Source organism: Lipotes vexillifer, unplaced genomic scaffold (genome assembly GCF_000442215.2).
Source record: "Lipotes vexillifer unplaced genomic scaffold, Lipotes_vexillifer_v1.1 scaffold811, whole genome shotgun sequence".
Lineage (NCBI taxonomy): Eukaryota > Metazoa > Chordata > Mammalia > Artiodactyla > Lipotidae > Lipotes > Lipotes vexillifer.
In genome coordinates, this window is record NW_006775554.1 from 2,414,799 (window position 1) to 2,436,775 (window position 21,977).

Here is a 21,977-nt window from a genome sequence, read left to right on the forward strand (position 1 = left end):
TTTTTTTTTTTTTTTTTTGTGGTACGTGGGCCTCTCACTGCTGTGGCCTCTTCCGTTGCGGAGCACAGGCTCCAGGTGCGCAGGCTCAGTGGCCATGGCTCACGGGCCTAGTCGCTCCGCGGCATGTGGGATCTTCCCGGACCGGGGCACGAACCCGTGTCCCCTGCATCGGCAGGCGGACTCTCAACCACTGTGCCACCAGGGAAGTCCCTGTATTTTATTTTTAAATAATGCTTTATTCTGAGTATAAAGTAATGTAGAGTCTTAGAAAATAAAGAAGGAAGAAGAAAATAAAACCTACCTTGAATATCATTCAGGGAATCCTAATAGGAATTATGTAAAACATTAAATAATTTGCAATATTTGACCTTTCATCCATCACTTGCAAAAACCAAAAGATTGATTTAAGTACATGTTCATTAGGGAATTCTACCTTGCACTGTTCTACTTTATTTCCAGCTTCATCCATCTCTTCCTTTAGGGTATCTATTTTTGATGGAAGCCCCTGAAAGTTGGTTCCTGAAGATTTGTGAGCCTGGTTCCATCTGCAAAGCACAGGCATAGCCATTATTTGAAAAGCAGCTGTATATACTCAACCTTATGGAGTTAAGGACCTAATGGAGACAGACTCATTCCCCAAAAGTGATCCTACCTGGGACAGGTATCAGCACCCAGGATGGCAGCTTCTCTGGAGTTTATCCTTTAAGAATGGAAACGGGCAAAGGTGACACGGGCTTCCCGCTGTGACAGGACTGTGGTAGTGCTGAGAGTAGCTGTCTGCTCTGAGCAGAACTGGCCACGCCTTGTCCCATGCAAGCCCAACTGCTGCAAATCAATCCGTGGAACCCCTTCCTCTACTGTCCGATCTTGGGCTCTTTCCCGTCAAACACCCCCTTGTCCTCTTGCTTCGATCTAGAATGTTCCCTGTGCCACTGAGGGTCAGTTGCTGCTCTTCAGGACCCCTTATAACACCGCCTACTACCATCCTGACTTGTGATTACTTTCAGTAAGTGAAAGCCGGAACTTCAGTCATGGAGCTAGTAATTGATAGCTGTGAAAGCGTGTTAAGAATTAAAATCATTTGTAAGGATTGATACTAGTATCTACAGCAAATCTGAAACATAATGTGGAATGTTTATATTCCCTTCATAAGTAAGTCAAGAGGACCCCCTCCCCCCAAATTATACTATAGCAATAGTTGGGGGAAGTGAATGGGGAAGAATAATCTAAAACAATTTCTATTTGGTTTTCAAGTGTGTTTTGACCTTCCGTTTAATTACGGACATGCCTGCTATGGCAGAAAGTTCTAGCACTTTATTTATTTGTCGTTCTTAAAGCCTTTACCTTTCAGACATGACAGAAAAATCTTACAGGTACACATGGAAAAGTAATACATGATCACAGTTGAAAGTGAAGACAATCTAGTCAGAAAGCTTTTACTCCTGTCAGCTAAGGTTGAAGGTGAAGTTGTGAGCATGGCACGTGCTGCAGGGCTGAGGGCAATGGTAACCTGCCTTCCTCCTCTCCCTCTCCTTCAACAGAATCCACACCAACCTCCTCATAATCCTTCTCAAGGGCAGCCATGTCCTCCCGGGCCTCAGAAAACTCTCCTTCCTCCGTGCCCTCACCCATGTGCCAAAGGCACGCTTGGCACACATCGGGTCAAACTGGTGGTCCAGGCGAGCCCAGGCCGCAGCGATGGCTGTGGTGTTGCTCAGCATGCACACAGCTCGCTGTACTTTGGCCAGGTCTCCACCAGTGGGAGGCTGGTAATTAGTGCCAACTTTGAAGCCAGTGGGGCACCAGTCCACAAACTGGATGCTGCGCTTGGTCTTGATGGTGGCGATAGCAGCATTGACATCTTTTGGAACCACGTCACCATGGTACAACAGGCAGCAAGCCATGCATTTACCATGGTGAGGGTCGCATTTCACCATCTGGTTGGCTGGCTCAAAGTAAGCATTGGTGATCTCTGCTACAGAAAGCTGTTCACGGTAGGCTTTCTCAGCAGAGATGACAGGGGCATATGTGGCCAGAGGGCAGTGGATGTAGGGATAGGGCACCAGGTTGGTCTGGAATTCTGTCAGATCAACATTCAGGGCTCCATCAAATCTCGGGGAAGCAGTGATGGAGGACACTATCTGGCTAATTAGGTGGTTAAGATTCGTGTAGGTTGGGCGCTCAATATCGAGGTTTCTATGACAGATGTCATAGATGGCCTCATTGTCTACCATGAAGCCACAGTCAGAGTGCTCCAGGGTGGTGTGGGTGGTGAGGATGGAGTTGTAGGGCTCAACTAGGCCCGTGGAAACCTGGGGGACTGGGTAAATGGAGAACTCCAGCTTGGACTTCTTGCCATAATCGACAGAGAGTTGTTCCATCAGCAGGGAGGTGAACCCAGAACCAGTTCCCCCACCAAAGCTGTGGAAAACCAAGAAGCCCTGAAGACTTGTGCACTGGTCAGCCAGTTTCCGAATTAGGTCCAAGACGGGGTCAATGATCTCCTTGCCAATGGTGTAGTGACCTCGGGCATAGTTATTGGCAGCATCTTCCTTGCCTGTGATGAGCTGCTCAGGGTGGAAGAGCTGGCGACAGGTGCCAGTGCGAACTTCACCAATGACCGTGGGTTCCAGGTCCACAAACACTGCCCTGGGCACATGCTTGCCAGCGCCTGTCTCACTGAAGAAGGTGTTGAAGGAGTCATCTCCTCCCCCAGTAGTCTTGTCACTTGGCATCTGGCCATCGGGCTGGATGCCATGTTCCAGGTAGTAGAGCTCCCAGCAGGCACTGCCGACCTGGACACCAGCCTGGCCAACATGGATGGAGATGCACTTATGCATGGTGGCTACAGGTCAGCAGGCACAGGCAACAGGAGTGGATACCGGGTCCTGGTTACCGTCCTCAACAAGCTAAGAGTCGAGGTTAAGTAACGCACTCTCTATCACTTTAAATTTAAACATGGATATTACACAGATGCAGCATGAAAGCCCATGTTAGCAACTTATCAAGCTTCCCAGATGACTGCATTGCCCCCAGAATGCTCTGCCCTGCCCTCTTTCACGTTCCTGTTGTGATGCACTTCTCCACGGCAAGGCTTCAGTAAATCTGCTGAAGCAAAGCTGGAAATGGAAAGAGCATGGACTTCGGAGTCTGACAGGCCGAAGTCCGAAGCTCGGCTCCACCTTCGTTAGCCGTGTGACCTTTGGCAATGGCCTCACCTCTCTGTGCCTCAGGTTGTCTCATATGTCAGACTAAGGAAGCAAATACCGTCTGCCCGGCAGAACTGTCATGAGCAGCAGAAGAGAGAATAAATATATATATGCCTGTGTGTGAATATGATGGATTCCCACTAATGTTAGCTATCACCATTTTCCTCCAGGGAAAAGCCACAGGAATAAGTCAAATAAAGAAGAAATATTGATCTGTTTCAGTTTCTCTAATACCTACTTTGATTAGTTAAGTGAACAGGACCATGAATGCAGGACCAAGAATCAGTGCTGAAATCTCCCCTGGGACGCATGTGCTGCAGATGTAAGATTCCCGGCATCTATAATATCGCTCAACCAACTCCAGCAAGAGCGCATTCACGGCCTTGTTTAATTAACTATTAGAACATTTTCCCTTATCTCCAGCAAAAACCTACCACAGGGGGGCCTGCACTCCCTGATCCTGGTTCTGGCCACAGGGCTCTAATCACACGTGTGTGTGTGTGACAAGGAGACGGCAGACTCTGCGTTCAGAAGCCTAGCCCTGACGTTTATTATGTCTAAGACGCAAAGCAAGTCATAGACACGGCATGTGCAGGTGCCTCCAGTGTCTGTACAACAAATCTCCTCTCAAAGTAGGGGGTGTCACGTAACCTCCTAACCTCTGTCCCCTCCAACTCTCACTGAAGGGCCTCTGCACTTAGTGTCCAACACGGAGCCTGACCCACAGCGAGCACCTACTCGATGTCTGCTGAAAACACAAGTGGACAAATGAATAGGGATTGCTGGGAGAATCGAAAGAGCCGACATATCACATACGTAGTCTGATATCTGGCACGTGGCAAGTGTCTAGTAAGTGGTGGCAATGATCATGTTCACCATGTGCTAATTCCTAGCTGTCCCTCTTATCATCTCAACTTTTCTTAAGTCAGGACATGTCTTACCAATTGATTTGTACACTTAATAAAGTGGTGTTTCTATTTCATTTTCCCCCCAAAATCGGATATTAAATCACTGGTGCATCTGACACTCAGCGACATTTTAGAAACAAGGAAATCTGCAATGAAAGCATCTGACACGGGGCTTCCCTTGTGGCGCAGTGGTTGAGAGTCCGCCTGCCAATGCAGGGGACACGGGTTCAAGCCCTGGTCCGGGAAGATCCCACATGCCACGGAGCAACTAAGCCTGTGCACCACAACTACTGAGCCTGTGCTCCGCAACAAGAGAAGCCACCGCAATGAGAAGCCCAAGCACCACAACCAAGAGTAGCCCCCGCTCACTGCAATTAGAGAGATCCCACGCGCAGCGACGAAGACCCAACGCAGCCAAAAAAAAAGCATCTGACACGTAGAAAGTTAGTAAATGATCTCTGTATCTCCATTTATTTGCCAAACAGAAATAATCATGTCTACTTCACAAGAGTGCAATGAGGATTAAAAGAGTTAACGAAGCAGGGCTCAGCAAAGCCACTTGCTTTTGTAAATAAAGTTTTATTCGAACACAGACTTGCTCATTCATTTATGTATTGCCCAGGGCTACTTTTATGCTACAACAGCAGAGCTGAGTAGTTCGAACACGGAGCATCTGGGTTGCAAAGCTGAAAATATTTAGTACCTGGCCCTTTACAGAACAAGTCTGTCAACACTTGTATAAGGTATGAGAAAGGATGGGGCCCGTGGCAGCTACCTCCCTACTCCTCTCATATGAGTCATTGATACAAATGCCCTCATGGATGGAGCTGAGGCTGGAGCCCAGCCACGGAGCACTACAGACGGGTCATCTGACATCAGCCCTCTGGGATGGCTACTAGGTCTTACTTAGTTCCTCCCTGTTGAGCACAGCATTTCTTGATTGTGAAAAACGATCCTAACCACACAGGTGTTTTTTGACACAGTGGGACTCTTGGCAGCTGCTAAGATCACAGATCTATTCATTCCTACACTCCACTACTCCAAGGACAACGCTCTTAGAACTGTCTGCCACCATTTCTTCTCCCCAGAATACACTTATTTAGGTTTTCTTTTCCCTGTCTCCTTTCACTGTTGGTTGACTAAGAACAGGGTGTTCTAACATCATCCCGCTGCCATGCTTGGGAGAATGAGGCCTGAAAGCAGGTGTAAGTAGGCTGTGACTCAGTCTGTGAGCCAAGTGTGTGAATCTGTGATGACGTCTGTTTCGTGCACCCAGTGGTCTTTATACGTGTTGAGGAGGGGGATGGTTGCTGGGGATGTGACAGAAAACCGCATTATTGGTTATTTTTCACATCTTTATCTTACCTGGCTCTGACCGAGTCCCAGTCTAAAACCAATTTGGCGAGCTGCTTCCTCTGTTTCTGGATGTTAGGAATCTCTACCTGGACAGAAGAACACACCACATATGAAATGGGATGAGCTTCGGGGTTTTCAGTTTAATCTCTGAAAGTGTAATCTTTATTTACCATTTTCTTTTTTTTCTTAGGCAAAGGATTTTGTACCCTCAACTTACTCCCCTTATTTCCAAAAAGAAGTATGCCAAAGCCACTGATTATTGTTAAAGTTTCAGACACAAGTGAACCATTCCCCACCCATCCCCCGCCAAAGCACCCACCTCTGCTATGCCGTACAGAGGGTCCACAATCTCCTTCTCGACAAAGACTTCATGCTGAGAGAGTTCCAGAGCCAGCTGATTCTCAGCATCTCCACACGTCTCCAGCATCTTCCTTTAAAAACAAGATGCCCAACAACAAACATACGTCCATTAAATCTGGCACCAGATTCCCACACTGAGCCAGCTCTGCTCTCCGTTCTACGATAGGAACGCATTAGGGCACTATACAATAGAGACTTGAAAGTACTATAAACTTAGGGTGTGAGTCCACAGACTTGTGCTTTAAAATGAACAAGACTGGGCTTCCCTGGTGGCGCAGTGGTTGAGAGTCCGCCTGCCGATGCAGGGGACACAGGTTCGTGCCCCGGTCTGGGAAGATCCTACATGCCGTGGAGCGGCTGGGTCCGTGAGCCATGGCTGCTGAGCCTGAGCGTCCGGAGCCTGTGCTCCGCAACTGCAGAGGCCACAACAGTGAGAGGCCCGCGTACCAAAAAAAAAAATAAATAAATAAAATAAAATGCACAAGACTATCTCAGGTATAATTTGTGTGTACGCGTGCGGGATGTGTGTAAACAGTGAGGTGAGAACTCACTGAAAGATTAGGTCCTCAGGTGAAAAGCAAGTATTCTCAAAAGTACCCCGAAAATCTTTTAAATCATATGTAACGTTTATTATACTATACTGTTTTCTGTCTGCTAGTAAGTCCGGCCTAGGCAGTGTCCTTCAAAGAACGACAGAGCACTGTAGGTCGTGGAGCATGGCAGACCCTGGGAAATGGGCTGAAAAGTCCAAAGGCCATATCCAGCTGGGAAAGGAGGGCCCATGTTACAGCAGGAAAGAGCAGACAGGATCAAAGGACACTGGCCTTGTAGAGAAGCAAGTAGAAGGAAAGGTCAACCTTCCCTCTTACAATGAAAACAGCTTTATTATTAGATTTTAAACTTATTTATCTAATACATGCTCATTGTAAAACAAAAAAATCCACATAATTCAGAAAAGGCACTATTTTGAGACAACCTTCACTGACATTACAGTGATCATCTTTAAAAGAAGTGACTTTTAAGGACTAGATGGGACTGGTCAGGGCTTATAAATCTGAGTCAACACCTGAACCACAGAAGGGACTGAGTTCTTTATATCCAAGCTCAGCAGATTAAATAATTGACCTTATCAATTACTTTTGTTATTGGCCCTTTGTATCATCCATCCTTGCTTCTACTAAAAGGAAGATTCTCTAGCATCCCAGTGGCCTCCCACGGGGCCTCAGCCTCTGGTCACACATGTGGCTGCCATGTACACCACCCAGCCATCCACCTCTACCAACCCACAGGGTGCATGGCTCTCTTTCTGAAATAGCCCAACTCTTACCCCAGGAGAGAGTCTTCTAGCTGAGTTGATGCTTCTTGCATATTCTGAGCGAGAGCTGTCAGAGGGAGTTTTTTCTGGAAGGCAGAAGACAATGCATTTTTTTTTTTCATTATAATTGACACCCATTCTCAATTACCTACTTCAGATCATCAGTCACTGGTTTCTCCTCCAGGTAAACTGCACAGGTAAGAGATATCCTGTCTGGGTTCAGGTTCTGGTCTCAAAGGTATGAGCTGTGTGACTTAAGCTCTGTGTCAGTTTCCTTATGCCTGGAAATTAGGGATAACAGTGCGAGGGTCCTTGGGCTGTCCGTTGACTAAAGGAGATATTCAAGGTCAAGTACCCCAAGTAAATGTATCACGTAACATTTACTGAGTACATGATAAGTACTCAGTAAATATTAGCTGCTATTATTACTGTTGTCGTTGCTATTACTATAATTACTATAATCAAGAGCATACTATGACCCAGACGCTGGGGACATAAGACATACACCGTGCCCTCTGATTATCATGACAAATAAATGCAATGAAGTGCTCAATTTTAAAAACTTTTGCTAGAATAATTCTTAAACTGGCTCTTAAATTGGCTGGAATCATAAAGATTTAGCTTTAGTTAAAGATCTGAAAATATCTAGCTAAATATCCAAAAAATTTAAAAAAATTTTTAGGCACCAAGTCACTCATTTTCCTATCAGAGATTTGTTTTTCAGCTGGAAATGACCGTAAGGATCATCTGATTAATGTTCTAATTGTGCAGCTGGGGAATGTGAAGCCCAGGGGGATTACATGGCCTGGCCAGGCACCCTGGTGAGGGTGCCAGAGCTAGACCTCGGTGCTAAAAGCCCAAGCCCCGGTTCAGAGTCTGTCCGTGACTAGCTAATGGCTTATCTCAGAATATAGGCAGAAGAGGCCTGGAAAGTAGCATGTGGGTTGGTTATAACACCATGATCTGCTAACGAAGAATGCTTTCATTGCTGCGGTACCCCATGTAATTTTGCCTTCCCAGTAGAAAGGGAACTGATGTCAAAGACCTGGGGTCCACCTTGCCGTGGCATTGCTCTGCCTTGACCTCGGGCATGTCACCTGCCTTTCCTGCCTTCAAAGGGCTCCATCTGTTACACTTCTAGAATACCTTTGGAAGGCTGTACAAGAAACTGCTACTACTGGTGGTCCTGGAGAGGGGAACTGGGTGCCCGGGGAACAGGGCTGGGAGAGACCTCATGTTACGTTCTTTTGCGTATTATGGATTTTGACCATGTAGATGGACAGCCCATTCAAAATGGTACACAGAAACTTAAAAATAAATAATGAACAAATATATTTACCCATCTCTCCTCCCCCTCAGGTTATGTTCAAATAAATAAATAATGGGCTTCATCTGCCCCACAAGGAGACATTCCCAGCTTCCACATTAATAGACCAGGAAGATATGAGAAAATGGGCAGTGCGCTTTGATCAAAAGAGAGGATAATTCATACCTTTTACTTATGCTGCCTTTCTAAGGGAATTTAATGTAGGATAAGTGCAGTAATCAAGAGAAATATACTTTGTGCAACTCTGGAGCTCTATGGGAAAAAAAAATCATAAAGAGAGGAGTTTACTTTGACAAGTATCATTCAAGTGCCCAGTTGTAACTAACCTGTGGTTTCCATGCCCTGACTCCAAAGCATCAATAATCCTGGTTCCCGATGTACAGAAATAAGGACATTCTGCTCATTTAACATCTGAGCTGATTAATGAACATGCTGTCTACCAACATCAAACTCCTCCACGGAGAGGGCTGAGGGCTTCCTAATTTATAAAAGGCATGCCAGCTGCACGAAAAGAAATAATTCCAGGTCTAATATGAACCATGACATAAGCTATGCCATGTCAACAGTTTGGGCTGAGAAGGCCACCTGCCCTGTCTCTCTTCCCTCCAATTCTTGCCTCTTCACACGCATGGGAGCTTCTGGTGGGGCCTTTGCAAGGCTCCTCCTGTACTTTCTAGAGCGCGAGAGACTGCCGACCTCTCGTGGTCACCTATCATCTATTCCATGGCGACTCTTCGCCCCACGTGCAGAGCATAGTCAACCTCTGAGCCCTGTCTTGGGCACTTTGGTTTGAGGCTGGAAAAGGAAGCCTAAGGCATTAGGTTTTAGAAATGAGGGAGAGGCACCTTTGCCCCTATGGCCTGGAATAGGCCCATCACCTGCCACTCATTTTCCTCCTTTACAGCTAGGCCACCACCTTCACCAGGAAGCCTCCCTTGACTACCCCTCTCCTCCTCTGGTGCCCATTCTTGGTCCTCCCATAATACCCTGTGCATATTTTGTTTAGTATGTTGTTTTTATAATTATCCATTTGTGGAGGAAGCCTCCCCCACCAGGCTATGAGCACTTTTTAAGGGAGACACTACATCTAATTCATTTTATAGCTCCAGCACTTGTACATAGTAGGTGTTTGATAAATATTTGTTTGTTTTCAATGAATTTATGTGACACCTGGGCTGTGTTTCAAAGCAGACCAAAGGAACAACAAGACAATCTGCGTGAATGACAATGGCCTACAGCATGAATGGAAGGAAGCAGGAGATACTGAGACTGATAAGGGAAATGTGATCAGATTATGAAGGGCTGAAGTCATCTAAAGCGCTTGGACTTTAGGATATTTTGTACAGCACAGAGAATATGGCCAATATTTTACAATAACTTTAAATGGAGTGTAATCTATAAAAATACTGAATCATGATGTTGTACACCTGAAACTAATATAATATCAGTCCACTATATTTCAATGAAAAAAAAACAAAAGAAAAGAGCTTCGATTTTAACCCAGGCAATGGAAACCAGCCATCATCCCTGCCAGAGCATCAGTGGTATTATGGGATGCTTCCTTATGTGGAACTATCCCTCCAGGCATCTTGGTCCCCACCCTCCAAATGCCAGCAGTGTCCCCCAGACCTTATGGCAAACAAAAAAGTCTCCACGCATTTCCAAATATCCCCAGGAGTGTAATTCTGGTCCCTGTTGAGAACAACTAAGCTTAAGATTTTTTTTTTTAGGCAGAAGGATGACAAGATCAATTTGTATTTCAGGAAACCATCTCTGGTGATCAGGCTGAAGAAACGCTGGAAAAAATGGAAATCAGAGGCAGGAAATGTAGCTCAAGAGGTGACTGCAACAGTCCAGATAATGAGAGGTAATCAGGTCTTGCATTGAGGCAAAGGTGGTAAAGATGGAGCAGAGGTGAGAAATTCAAGAAATAGTCACAAAGAGAATCACAGGACTTGCTAATCAAGCAGCTATGGGAGGTTGAGTATAAGACAAAAGGGAGGGCTTCCCTGGTGGCTCAGTGGTTAAGAATCTGCCTGCCAATGCAGGGGACACGGGTTCGAGCCCTGGTCCAGGAAGATTTCACATGCCGCGGAGCAACTAAGCCCGTGAGCCACAACTACTGAGCCTGCACTCTACAGCCCACGAGCCACAACTACTGAGCCTGCATGCCACAACTACTGAGGCCCGCATGCCTAGAGCCCGTGCTCCGCAACAAGAGAAGCCACCACAATAAGCCCACGCACAACAACGAAGAGTTGCCTCCGCTCGCTGCAACTAGAGAGTGCCCCCATGCAGCAACGAAGACCCAACGCAGCCAAAAATAATAAATAAATATATAAATATACTAAAAAACAAAACAAACACATGCCCTTCACTCATAAAAAAAGATAACCTAGCTTGCATACTAGGGTGGATAGAATCCAAGAGTCAACACAGAAGGAAGAACTGCTTATGCATGCTAAAATAGACAACTAGGGGAGGAAGTTTTTGCTTCGTTGAAAATGGTTTACAAGTGTCTGAATAAACACATTAGTTAGGCGCCATGAGAAGAGAGGAGGCGGCCCAAGGAATGTGATGGCGAGAATAAGGAGATGAAGGGCAGAAGCTTAGGAAACAATATTAAAAGGGCAGGCAGAGCAGAAGCCATGGCAAGAGAATGCAAAGGAGCAGAGGGGGCAGGACCAGTGGATTGGGCCTGGTTCTGATGGACAGGAACTGCAGCAAGCATTCCTGGAATCGGAGGTGTATGCAAACTTCTGCTCCTTTGATATACACTGCTGCGGAAACTACGGGTTGTGCAAGAGAGAGTAACCCTGCTGTCAAGTTGGCCAGAAATGTGTGTAGGAAATATAAAAGGAGGGTGACACAGATCATCTGCACACCAGCTCTTCCTTGTGAGACATCTAGTGGCAAATAAAACAATATGGGATGAGCTTCCCTGGTGGCGCAGTGGTTAAGAATCTGCCTGCCAATGCAGAGGACATGGGTTCAAGCCCTGGTCCGGGAAGATCCCACATGCCACGGAGCAACTAAGCCTGTGTGCCACAACTACTGAGTCCGCGCTCTAGAGTCCGGAGCCACAACTAGTGAGCCCGTGTGCCACAACTACTGAAGCCCACGTGCCTAGAGCCCGTGCTCCACAACAAGTGAAGCCACTGCAATGAGACACCCACGCACTGCAACAAAGAGTAGCCCCTGGTCGCCGCAACTAGAGAAAGCCTGCGCGCAGCAATGAAGACCCAACGCAGCCAAAAATAAATAAATTAAATAAATTAAAAACATATGTATATGGGAAATCATAGCTTCCCTGTGTGCCATGGAAACTCCCACCTTAATGTTATATGGGGGTCAGGGTATGCTCGTAAGCTGGGAACTCGTATAACTAAGGGCGGAACTGCCTGATGAACAAAGCTGCTGTGCTCTGCTGGTGGGACACGGGGACCAGGACGCTCTGAACGTACCCTGGAGTAGACATTTGATTGTTCCCTAGAGCCCATCCTTCCTGAGTCCTCCTAAGCACCTATCCTGGTCTCAATGGAGCCTATGAGCTGGAGGTAGGACCGCAGCCCATGCTCTGGGGTGAGCTGTGATTAGCTTATGCCAACCAGCACGTCCTGTCTCCTCGCCCAACCTCATCCCTCCCTGCGGTAACTGGTTGGGGGTTGTGGGAGGGGTTTGTTCAGTAATGGAGAACGTGACTCAACGCAGATCAATGCAATGGGAAGGGATTTCTACCTGCCAAAAGTATGGAAAAAAGAAGTCTCACTCCATTAAGAAAAACTACCGGAAGAGACGCTCTCTATTCCTGCTGGACGTGCACAAGGAAGTAGGTAGCCCATGGGAGCTGCTGGTAGCCAGCTTGCAACCGTGAGGGATAAGGAAGACACTGAAGAAGGCCGAGGGGAGAGAAGGAGAGAAACTGGGGTCCTAGTTACACCACCAAAAGGCTAGCCCAAGCCTTACCTGGAGTCCATCCTGACTACTGGACTTTTCAGTTAGTAAGCCAATAAATTCTACTTTCTCAGTCAATTTAAGAGAGGCTTGCAGCTTTCTGCCATTAGAGGATTCCTAACTGATGTGTCTATTCTCTTATGATGACAAATCTCTAAAAGCACCTGGAGAGAATTCAATGTGAATATGGCTTTCAGCTCAGGGATGTCTTAAGCACAAAAGAATGCTATGATAAGGCCAGTGTCGTGAACGTGAATGGCGATACAAGGTACAGGTCTGCAGGCAAATCTGCTGACGCTGCTTGGGAAAAATCGACTGATAGAGGGAGAAGAGCCTCTCAGAGACGAGGCAAGAACCACGGCTCCAAGTCCCACCCAGTACTCACGTGTCTCCTCTCGGCATCGGTGCCATGCTGCCCCTGGAAGCAGGCCACCAGGCGCTTGTGGGAATGGTGACACATGGAGCGCACTGTGTCCAAGCGCCGCTCGATCTGACAACACAAAGACAGACGAGCCGTTGGCAAGGCTCAAGACCAACTCAGCCTCTTCCTCCTGCGATGTTTGCACGTAGGCAGGAAAAAGCATCCTGCCGTTGAATTTTTCAGCTCTTGGATGTAAATGGAAATGGTTCCCATGCAGCTACACCAGGGTTTCTCATTATTGATAAGTGGGCTGGAGAATTCTGGGTTGTGGGCAGCTGTCCCTACTGCATTATCAGTAGGTTTACCATCATTTCTGGTCTCCACCCACTAGATGCCAGTAGCACCCAACTCCCCTCTTCGTGACAACCAAGACTGCCCCCAGACATTGTCAAATATCCCCCCCAGAGGGCAAAATCACCCCTAGTTGAGAAACAATGAGTTTTCAGATCCCTTAAAGGCTGAATCTATGTCCAGGGGTAGGGGACAGTCCTGACTAGAACTTGCTATCAGATAAGTGGTGACAAACTCACACACTACAGCACCAGCAAAGTCCCAGGTCCAACGAGCAGAACTGCAAATGAACAGCCTAAGCCCAGCCTCAGGCCCAAGGCCAAGTGCGAAAGCCACAGGGACATTCAGCTCTCTCCTGCACATGGCAATGGAGCCTTCCACACATGGTACAACAGACAGAGAATCAAAAAAAAATGTTCCACAACTAAAACTCAAGATCAATGTTTTCAAAATTATTCCTTATTAGGCTTGGGGTGTTTTTTTTTTTTTTAATAATAAACCTCTAAAGCAGAATGGACAGCCAGCAGTAAGAAACACTGACTTAGGGGGCCCACACATCATGATTAGCTTCCCAAAATATTATTGCTGGGATATGGCTGTTTATGGCAAAGAGAGCTGCTTTTTACAGGAAGGAATGCCAAAAATGTGTATTCTGATGACTCATTAAGAATGAGGGCAGGCCCTTAGGGATGCTTTCTATTTTAAAGAAAAATCAACAAGTTCAAAGCAGAATACATTTCTACCCCAAAACATTTTACCCAATGTGATGGTTTTGTGCCTCCTTCTCAAGCAGCCCTTCTTCAGATCCAAGGCCCCATCCCAGGACCCCGATTTGCAGCCACATTTATTTAGGGCCAGATGCCACATTACTTGCCCAAAATCTTATAATGACCCGATTCTAAGGCATTGGAAAACCAATACACGTTCTTCATTTGCCACAAAAGCGGCGGTTGGGGGGGGGGGCGGGGGGGGAAAACCCCCAAAACTCCATTTCACTTGATTCCAATTTCCTCTAGAATGTAAAGTCCAAAGGGACAGGGCCTTGGTCTGTTTTGTTCACAGATTTATCCCAAGTGCCTAGATCACTGCCTGGCCCAAATGGAAGGTAATATTTGTTGAAAGAACAAGTATATATATTGTATATACCCTGTACAAGGTATTAGAAAAACAACAGTAAGTAAATTGTGGTTCCCACCCTCTTGGGATTCACAGCCTCCTGGGTAAACTCCATACAAACAAGATAAAAAGGCAGCCTCTTGAACTGCTCTACCAGAGATCTAAGAAAAGAGGCAGGAGAAAGAGCAAATTAAGGAAAGTCTCACATCAGAGACAAAATAATCTCTGTGGGGGCTTCCCTGGTGGCGCAGTGGTTGAGAGTCCGCCTGCTGATGCAGGGGACGCGGGTTCGTGCCCTGGTCCGGGAGGATCCCACATGCCGCGGAGCGGCTGGGCCCGTGAGCCATGGCCGCTGAGCCTGCACGGGAGAGGCCACAGCGGTGAGGGGCCCGCGTACCGAAAAAAAAAAAAAATCTCTGTGGCTTGTGACAGTGGTAATCATACCAACAAATCACTAATATAATATTTAGCCCTCACTACGTGATGGGCCCCACTCCCAGTGCTAACCATGTTTAACCCATGAACCCCTCCTAACAAACCCATGGGGTGATACAATGATTACCCTCCTTTTAGAGAAGTGGAAACTGAGGTAGAGGGAGGTTAAGTGAATTCCCGAGGCCACCGAGCTAGTCAGGGGCAGACCTGGGATGGGAATCCAGGTAGCTGGTCACCAGACCCAGCACTCAGCACTTTGAACCATTACATGCCTTTATGGTTAAAAAACAAAACAAAACAGAAATCAGAGCAGGAAAACAATTGCTGCAAACGTGGAGTATCTGTGTTATAAAATAAGGAGTTCCTATATCCAGTGACAAACCATAATGGAAAAGAATATGAAAAAGAATGTGCATATGTATATAACTGAGTCACTTTGCTGTACAGCAGAAATTAACACAGCATTGTAATGTAAATCAACTACACTTCAATAAAATAAATTAAAAAAAAAAAGGGGGCTCCTAGAAACTAGCAAACTCCTCAGGCCCCAGCGGACATTTGGGCAAAGGGACAAGCACAGACAGTCACTGTCTGAGTCCCGTGTGATCTCTGCCATCCTCCACCTGCCTGCAAGGCCTCTGGCCTCCTTGCAGGGCTTAAAGAATGAAATGGAATGACGTATATTATTGACGTGGGATGTAGGTGGGAGAATGCTGACAGGAAAACCTAGTGTAACCGTACCAAACAATATTTCTAAAATTCTGAAAATGGATTTGAAATATCTGATAAAAACCAGTGAGGAAATACTGTTAAGAATCTGATTCTTAAACTATAATATTGTACATCAACTATGCCTTAATAAAAATTTTTTTTTTAAGATTATGATTCCTTAATAAATCTTTTCTTGAAAAATCCCTTCTAATCCTTGATAAAAACTTCTAGTCCTCAAAAGTAGAAAAAAAAAGTGCTCTTAAAATCTACCTGCAGAAGACTGCCATAATTTAGAAGGCTGTTTTGGCATGGTGGGGCAGAAATAGCTTTTTTTAAAATTATGCAGCTGCTTCTCTGCATGGGAAGAGACAGAAAGCCACCTGGGAGCAGATCTCTGGTCTCCAGGGACTCGCTGGAGTGCACCAGAGGCAGGTGATGGAAATGAAAGGCAAGGAAAAGGTGCAGAAGGGGTCCCGTCCTTCACAAAATATTCGGTGTGGGTGGGGATGGAGTGGGGTTGGTTAAAGTGATGTGTATAAAGGGTCCAGGCTCTCCTGGGAGAAACTCCCAGCCCCAAAGTTAGGGAAACCTGTTGAGAAATGGCATGGTGTGGCCCTGGCTAAGGTCCCTAGCAGGAAATGCCCCTCCCTATGGAAAGGAAAGTCTGGCCCACTGGTGTGAGGCCACACTAGGGCCCCTGGGGGGTTCTGAGATCTGGTCACTGTCACTGAGACTCTGAGTCCTTCAGGACCCAACTTAGGGAAGAAGTTCTAGGGAAGAAGCATAAAAGGGAGCAAAAAACCCAAAGTCTAGGTTGGAACCAGTGGGGTCACTGCCGCAGCTGGCAGAGCCTGTCCCATCAAGGTCGCCAGTGCAGCAGCCTGCCCAGGACGCATGACCAGGCCACAGTGCCAGTGGACTGGCCAGGCCAGCCAGGCTCCTCCCCCGTGCTCACCCCAACACCTGGCACTTGAACGCAGGACTAGCTCCATCTGAACTTCATAACATGACACCAAAGTTTCAGATCCCCTTTTGATCACTGCACAACTCAACTGCTTTTCTTTCCTGCTCAAAACCATGCTAATCACGCTAATTCTGTTTCAGGCAAAACCCCCAAAAAAGCAAAGAACCATAAGCTTCAGTTCTTCCTATGGGTTTTTGTTGCTGTTGTTGTTTAAACAGAGCACTTTTAAAAGTCTTTCTTTTGTTACCTGTAACAGATCTTCACTGAGGACTTCTGTTTTCTCGGCTCTGTGGGAAAAATGAAAAGTTCAAAATTAGACATTCAGAAATAAAAAGCAACTCATGAAATTGAGTAATTATTGTCCTGGAATTTAAAACAAAACAGGCAGAAATGAATGATCACAAGGGGACAAATTTTACCAATTTTTATATCAAAGGGCAACTTAAGAAAAAAACAAAGAAAAAAAACAAATGAGGGGCTTCCCTGGTAGCACAGTGGTTAAGAATCCACCTGCCAATGCAGGAGACACAGGTTTAAGTCCTGGTCCGGGAAGATCCCACATGCCACGTGCGCCACAACTACTGAGCCTGCACTCTAGAGCCTGCAAGTCACAACTACTGAGCCTGTGTGCTGCAACTACTGAAGGCCGCGTGCCCCAGAGCCCACGCTGCGCAACAAGAGAAGCCTGCACACCACAGTGAAGAGTAGCCCCTGCTCTCCGCAACTAGAGAAAGCTGCGTGCAGCAACAAAGACCCAAGGCAGCCAAAAATAAATAAATAAATAAATTTATTAAAAACAAAAACAAATGAAAGTTTGCAGAGAATAGCACCCCAAAACAAGAACAAATGATTGAGACCAGTGGTTCTCAAACTTGGGCATGCACAGACCCACCAGGGGGTTGGGGGAGGATGTGCTGTCTTAAAATGCCATTTTCCTGGTCTCACCTCAAGAGTTTCTAATTCCATAGGTCTGGAGTGAGACCCTGCATTTTCTTTTTGAATTTTATTTATTTTTTTATACAGCAGGTTCTTATTAGTCATCAATTTTATACACATCAACGTATACATGTCAATCCCAATCTCCCAATTCATCACACCACCACCCCCACCTCCCGCCGCTTTCCCCCTTGGTGTCCATATGTTTGTTCTCTACATCTGCATCTCTATTTCTGCCCTGCAAACCAGTTGATCTGTACCATTTTTCTAGGTTCCACATATATGCGTTAATATATATTTGCTTTTCTCTTTCTGACTTCATTCTGTATGACAGTCTCTAGATCCATCCATGTCTCTACAAATGACCCAATTTTGTTCCTTTTTATGGCTAATATTCCATTGTATATATGTGCCACATCTTCTTTATCCATTAGTCTGTCGATGGGCATTTAGGTTGCTTCCATGACATGGCTATTGTAAATAGTGCTGCAATGAACATTGGGGTGCATGTGTCTTTTTGAATTATAGTTTTCTCTGGGTATATGCCCAGTAGTGGGATTGCTAGGTCATATGGTAGTTCTAGTTTTAGTTTTTTAAGGAACCTCCATACTGTTCTCCATAGTGGCTGTATCAATTTACATTCCCACCAACAGTGCAAGAGGGTTTCCTTTTCTCCACACCCTTTCCAGCATTTGTTGTTTGTAGATTTTCTGATGATGCCCATTCTAACTGGTGTGAGGTGATACCTCATTGTAGTTTTGATTTGCATTTCTCTAATAATTAGTGATGTTGAGCAGCTTTTCATGTGCTTCTTGGCCATCTGTATGTCTTCTTTGGAGAAATGTCTGTTTAGGTCTTCTGCCCATTTTTGGACTGGGTTGTTTGTTTTTTTAATATTGAGCTGCATGAGCTGTTTATATATTTTGGAGATCAATCCTTTGTCCGTTGATTCGTTTGCAAATATTTTTTCCTATTCTGAGGGTTGTCTTTTCATTTTGTTTATGGTTTCCTTTGCTGTGCAAAAGCTTTGAAGTTTCATTAGGTCCCATTTGTTTATTTTTGTTTTTATTTCCATGACTCTAGGAGGTGGATCAAAAAAGATCTTGCTTTGAGTTATGTCAAAGAGTGTTCTTCCTATGTTTTCCTCTAAGAGTTTTATAGCGACTGGTCTTACATTTAGGTCTCTAATCCATTTTCAGTTTATTTTTAAAAAATTAATTTATGTATTTATTTATGGCTGTGTTGGGTCTTCGTTTCTGTGCAAGGGCTTTCTCCAGTTGTGGCAAGCGGGGGCCACTCTTCATCGCGGTGCATGGGCCTCTCACTGTTGTGGCCTCTCTTGTTGCGAAGCACAGGCTCCAGATGCGCAGGCTCAGTAGTTGGGGCTCACGGGCCTAGTTGCTCCATGGCATGTGGGATCTTCCCAGACCAGGGCTCGAACCTGTGTCCCCTGCCTTGGCAGGCAGATTCTCAACCACTGCGCCACCAGGGAAGCCCCATTTTCAGTTTATTTTTGTGTATGGTGTTAGGGACTGCTCTAATTTCATTCTTTTACATGCAGCTCCCCAGTTTTCCCAACACCACTTATTGAAGAGTCTGTCTTTTCCCATTGTATATCCTTGCCTCTTTTGTCATAGACTAGTTGACCATAGGTGCGTGAGACCCTGCATTTTTTTATAAGCCCCTCCCTGCCCAGAATTCCATGGCAGGAGGCCTGTAGACCACACTTTGAGAAAAGACTGCTCTAGAGAAAATTAAACTTCAGTTCTTCAAATGACCATTTCTGAGTTTCACAGCAAACAAGTCTGTCACAAATCCAGAAACATTATGCAATGAGTAACAACAATTGAGTCTTCCTTCCTTCAACTATCTCATCTTTATTTTCAAAAGAAACAAAGTGGGGCTTCCCTGGTGGTGCAGTGGTTGAGAGTCCGCCTGCCGATGCAGGGGACATGGGTTCGTGCCCCGGTCCGGGAGGATCCCACATGCCGCGGAGCGGCTGGGCCCGTGAGCCATGGCCGCTGAGCCTGCGCGACCGGAGCCTTTGCTCCACAACGGGAGAGGCCACAACAGTGAGAGGCCCGCGTACCGCAAGAAACAAAAAAAAAAACAAAAAAAGAAACCAAAGTATTTTCACAACTTTCCCTTATCTATGCTTCAGAACTCCTGTGGACTTCAAGGACCTTTCTAGAAGATCCATGTGGCAGCCAACGATCTATTTTTAGTTTTTAGTTCTATTTTTAGTTTTTTAAGGAAACTCCATACTGTTCTCCATAGTGGCTGTATCAATTTACATTCCCACCAACAGTGCAAGAGGGTTCCCTTTTCTCCACACCCTCTCCAGCATTTGTTGTTTGTAGATTTTCTGATGATGCCCATTCTAACTGGTGTGAGGTGGGGCAGGGACTGGTGTGATTTTCTGATGATGCCCATTCTAATTGGCAGAGCATTCTGAGCTGCTGGAGCCTCAGCTGCCAGATCACAGTCATTTTTGACAAAGACTTTTTCTCCACAGTCCAAAAAGGCAGCATTGTTGCCATACAATGTTATACCCAGAATCACTACAAAGTGACATTTTGGATTTCTGGTTCAAATAGTGATTTAAACCAAGTCATTTAACATTCCCTACCAAATTTCCATTGAAACGAACCAGGGAATTTTTAAAGGAAAAAGAAAAAAACTGTTTCAGTTCTGATCACTGAAGGAGGGGGGAAGGAAGAGCATCAGTGAACCAGAAAATCTGAGGCCTTTTTATCAGATACACTGCTCAATGGAAGGCTGCATGATCTTGCCCATGAACCAACACGAGAGAAGGAAAAGTCATTTGGCCAAAAAAGGGTGGGACCCCCTAGAACGACCTCAAAACACTGCTAGGCTCAGAGCAGCACGAGACGCAACAAGTATGGTGGCCCACACCCCCAGCTCACACTTGGGTGATGGCACGTCAAGTTAACCCCAGGCGTTGGCACAGAGAATTCCAATACTGGTCGTCACAGCAGTGCCCCAGTTAACTTGGAGATGCCTACAGGAGTGGCTCACTCATTGGTTTCTGCAGGAAACTGGAACTCTGACCTGACTCAAATACCTCCCAGGTCCAGAGGAGCCCAGCCTGGAGATGAGGTCGAGGTCCCAGCTTCCAGAAGAGGTCAACTCTCAACTCCATGAACAAGTTGTGCAAGCAGCAAGCCAATATGCCATTCCAGCCCTCGCTTGGCACACGTGGTGCCAGGCACTGCTGAAGCACCAAACACAGGTAGTCACGCCAGTTAGGGAAGTGGAGCAGGGCCCCAGCTGACTATAAGCTCAAGCAAGCAGCCTCAGAAAGAAGTCTGACAGTTGGCCTAGGAGGGACAGATCCGGCATGAGACTGCCATAGCTTCACCATTACTCCCTCTCAATTAACAGCCTTGCCACTCCTCAAGCAAAGTACCACCACTGGACTATGTAAGTTTCACCTTGTCTTCACTGGCCAGAACCCAAAGGTCTGGATAGGGCCCTGGGCACCTCTGACAGCACTCTGAAATCTCCTTCTGTAGGTATAAGTATACACAGAGAAAAGTACCAAGGCCTATTAAAATATTCACAAGTTCAAAAGAATAGATTCAGAGCAAATATGTCCTCTTTCGAAACAAAATGTGAGGTACCACCACACTGGTCAGAATGGCTATCATTAAAAAGTCTACAAATAACAAATGCTGGAGAGGGTGTGGAGAAAAGGGACCCCTCCTACACTGTTGGTGGGAATGTAAGTTTCCACTATGGAAAACAGTATGGAGGTTCCTTAAAAACTAGAGTTATCGTATGATCTAGCAATCCCACTCCTGGGCATATATTCCAGACAAAATTATAATTCAAAAAGATATATGTATCCCAATATTTACTGCAGCACTATTTACAATAGGCAAGACATGGAAGCAACATAAGTGCCCATCAACAGATGAATAAAGAAGATGTGGTATATATAAACAATGGAATATTACTCAGCCATACAAAAGAATACAATAATGTCACTTGCAGCAACCTGGATGGACCTAGAGATTACCATACTAAGTGAAGAAAGTCAGACAGAGAAGGACAAATATCATATGATATCACCTACATGTGGAATCTAGAATATGATTCAAATGAACTTACTTACAAAACAGAAACAGATTCACAGACATAGAAAACAAACCTATGGTTACCACAGGGGAAGGGGGAAGAAGGAATAAATTAGTAGGAGTGAGTTTGGGATTATATAAAATAGATAAACAACAAGGTCCTACTGTATAGCACAGGAAACTATAGTCAATATCTTGTAATAAACCATAATGGAAAAGAATATATATATGTGTATGTGTAATTGAATCGCTTTGCTATACACCAGAAATTAACACAACACTGTAAACCAACTATACTTCAATTAAAAATCAATTAATTAATTAATAAGATAAAATAAAATCCCAATGAGGGTGCTTAGCAGGTATGAGTTAGTAACAGCTCAGTGGTCCAGGAGAACCAACTCTGCATCTTATCCCAGCTCCTTGTTCAGTGACCTCACTGGTAACTTGAAATGAAAAAAAATCTAATACAATGCAAACAAATGCAAGTAATACAAATCAGGGTTTATTTTTGAGAGTCAGTTATAGGAGCATAGCACTGAGACAGCCACAAAGAAAACAAAGCCAATATAAA

General features: G+C 45.5%; 1 protein-coding gene and 1 pseudogene across 2 annotated transcripts in view; both read right to left on the reverse strand.

The window, feature by feature from the left end:
- ARHGAP17 (Rho GTPase activating protein 17) overlaps nucleotides 1–16,647 on the reverse strand; it is a 54,048-nt gene extending 37,401 nt beyond the window's left edge. For both annotated transcript variants that reach the window (XM_007450000.1, XM_007449999.1), the window contains exons 1-6: nucleotides 16,615–16,647; nucleotides 12,815–12,919; nucleotides 7,161–7,234; nucleotides 5,793–5,904; nucleotides 5,483–5,559; nucleotides 434–545 (exon numbers count right to left, since the gene is read on the reverse strand). In XM_007450000.1, coding sequence (XP_007450062.1) covers nucleotides 434–545; nucleotides 5,483–5,559; nucleotides 5,793–5,904; nucleotides 7,161–7,234; nucleotides 12,815–12,889 — 450 coding nt within the window. In that variant the 5' untranslated portion in view covers nucleotides 12,890–12,919; nucleotides 16,615–16,647. The remainder of the gene's footprint in view (nucleotides 1–433; nucleotides 546–5,482; nucleotides 5,560–5,792; nucleotides 5,905–7,160; nucleotides 7,235–12,814; nucleotides 12,920–16,614) is intronic.
- Nucleotides 1,450–2,840, reverse strand: LOC103071169 (tubulin alpha-1B chain pseudogene; annotated as a pseudogene).
- Nucleotides 16,648–21,977: the final 5,330 nt, after the last annotated feature.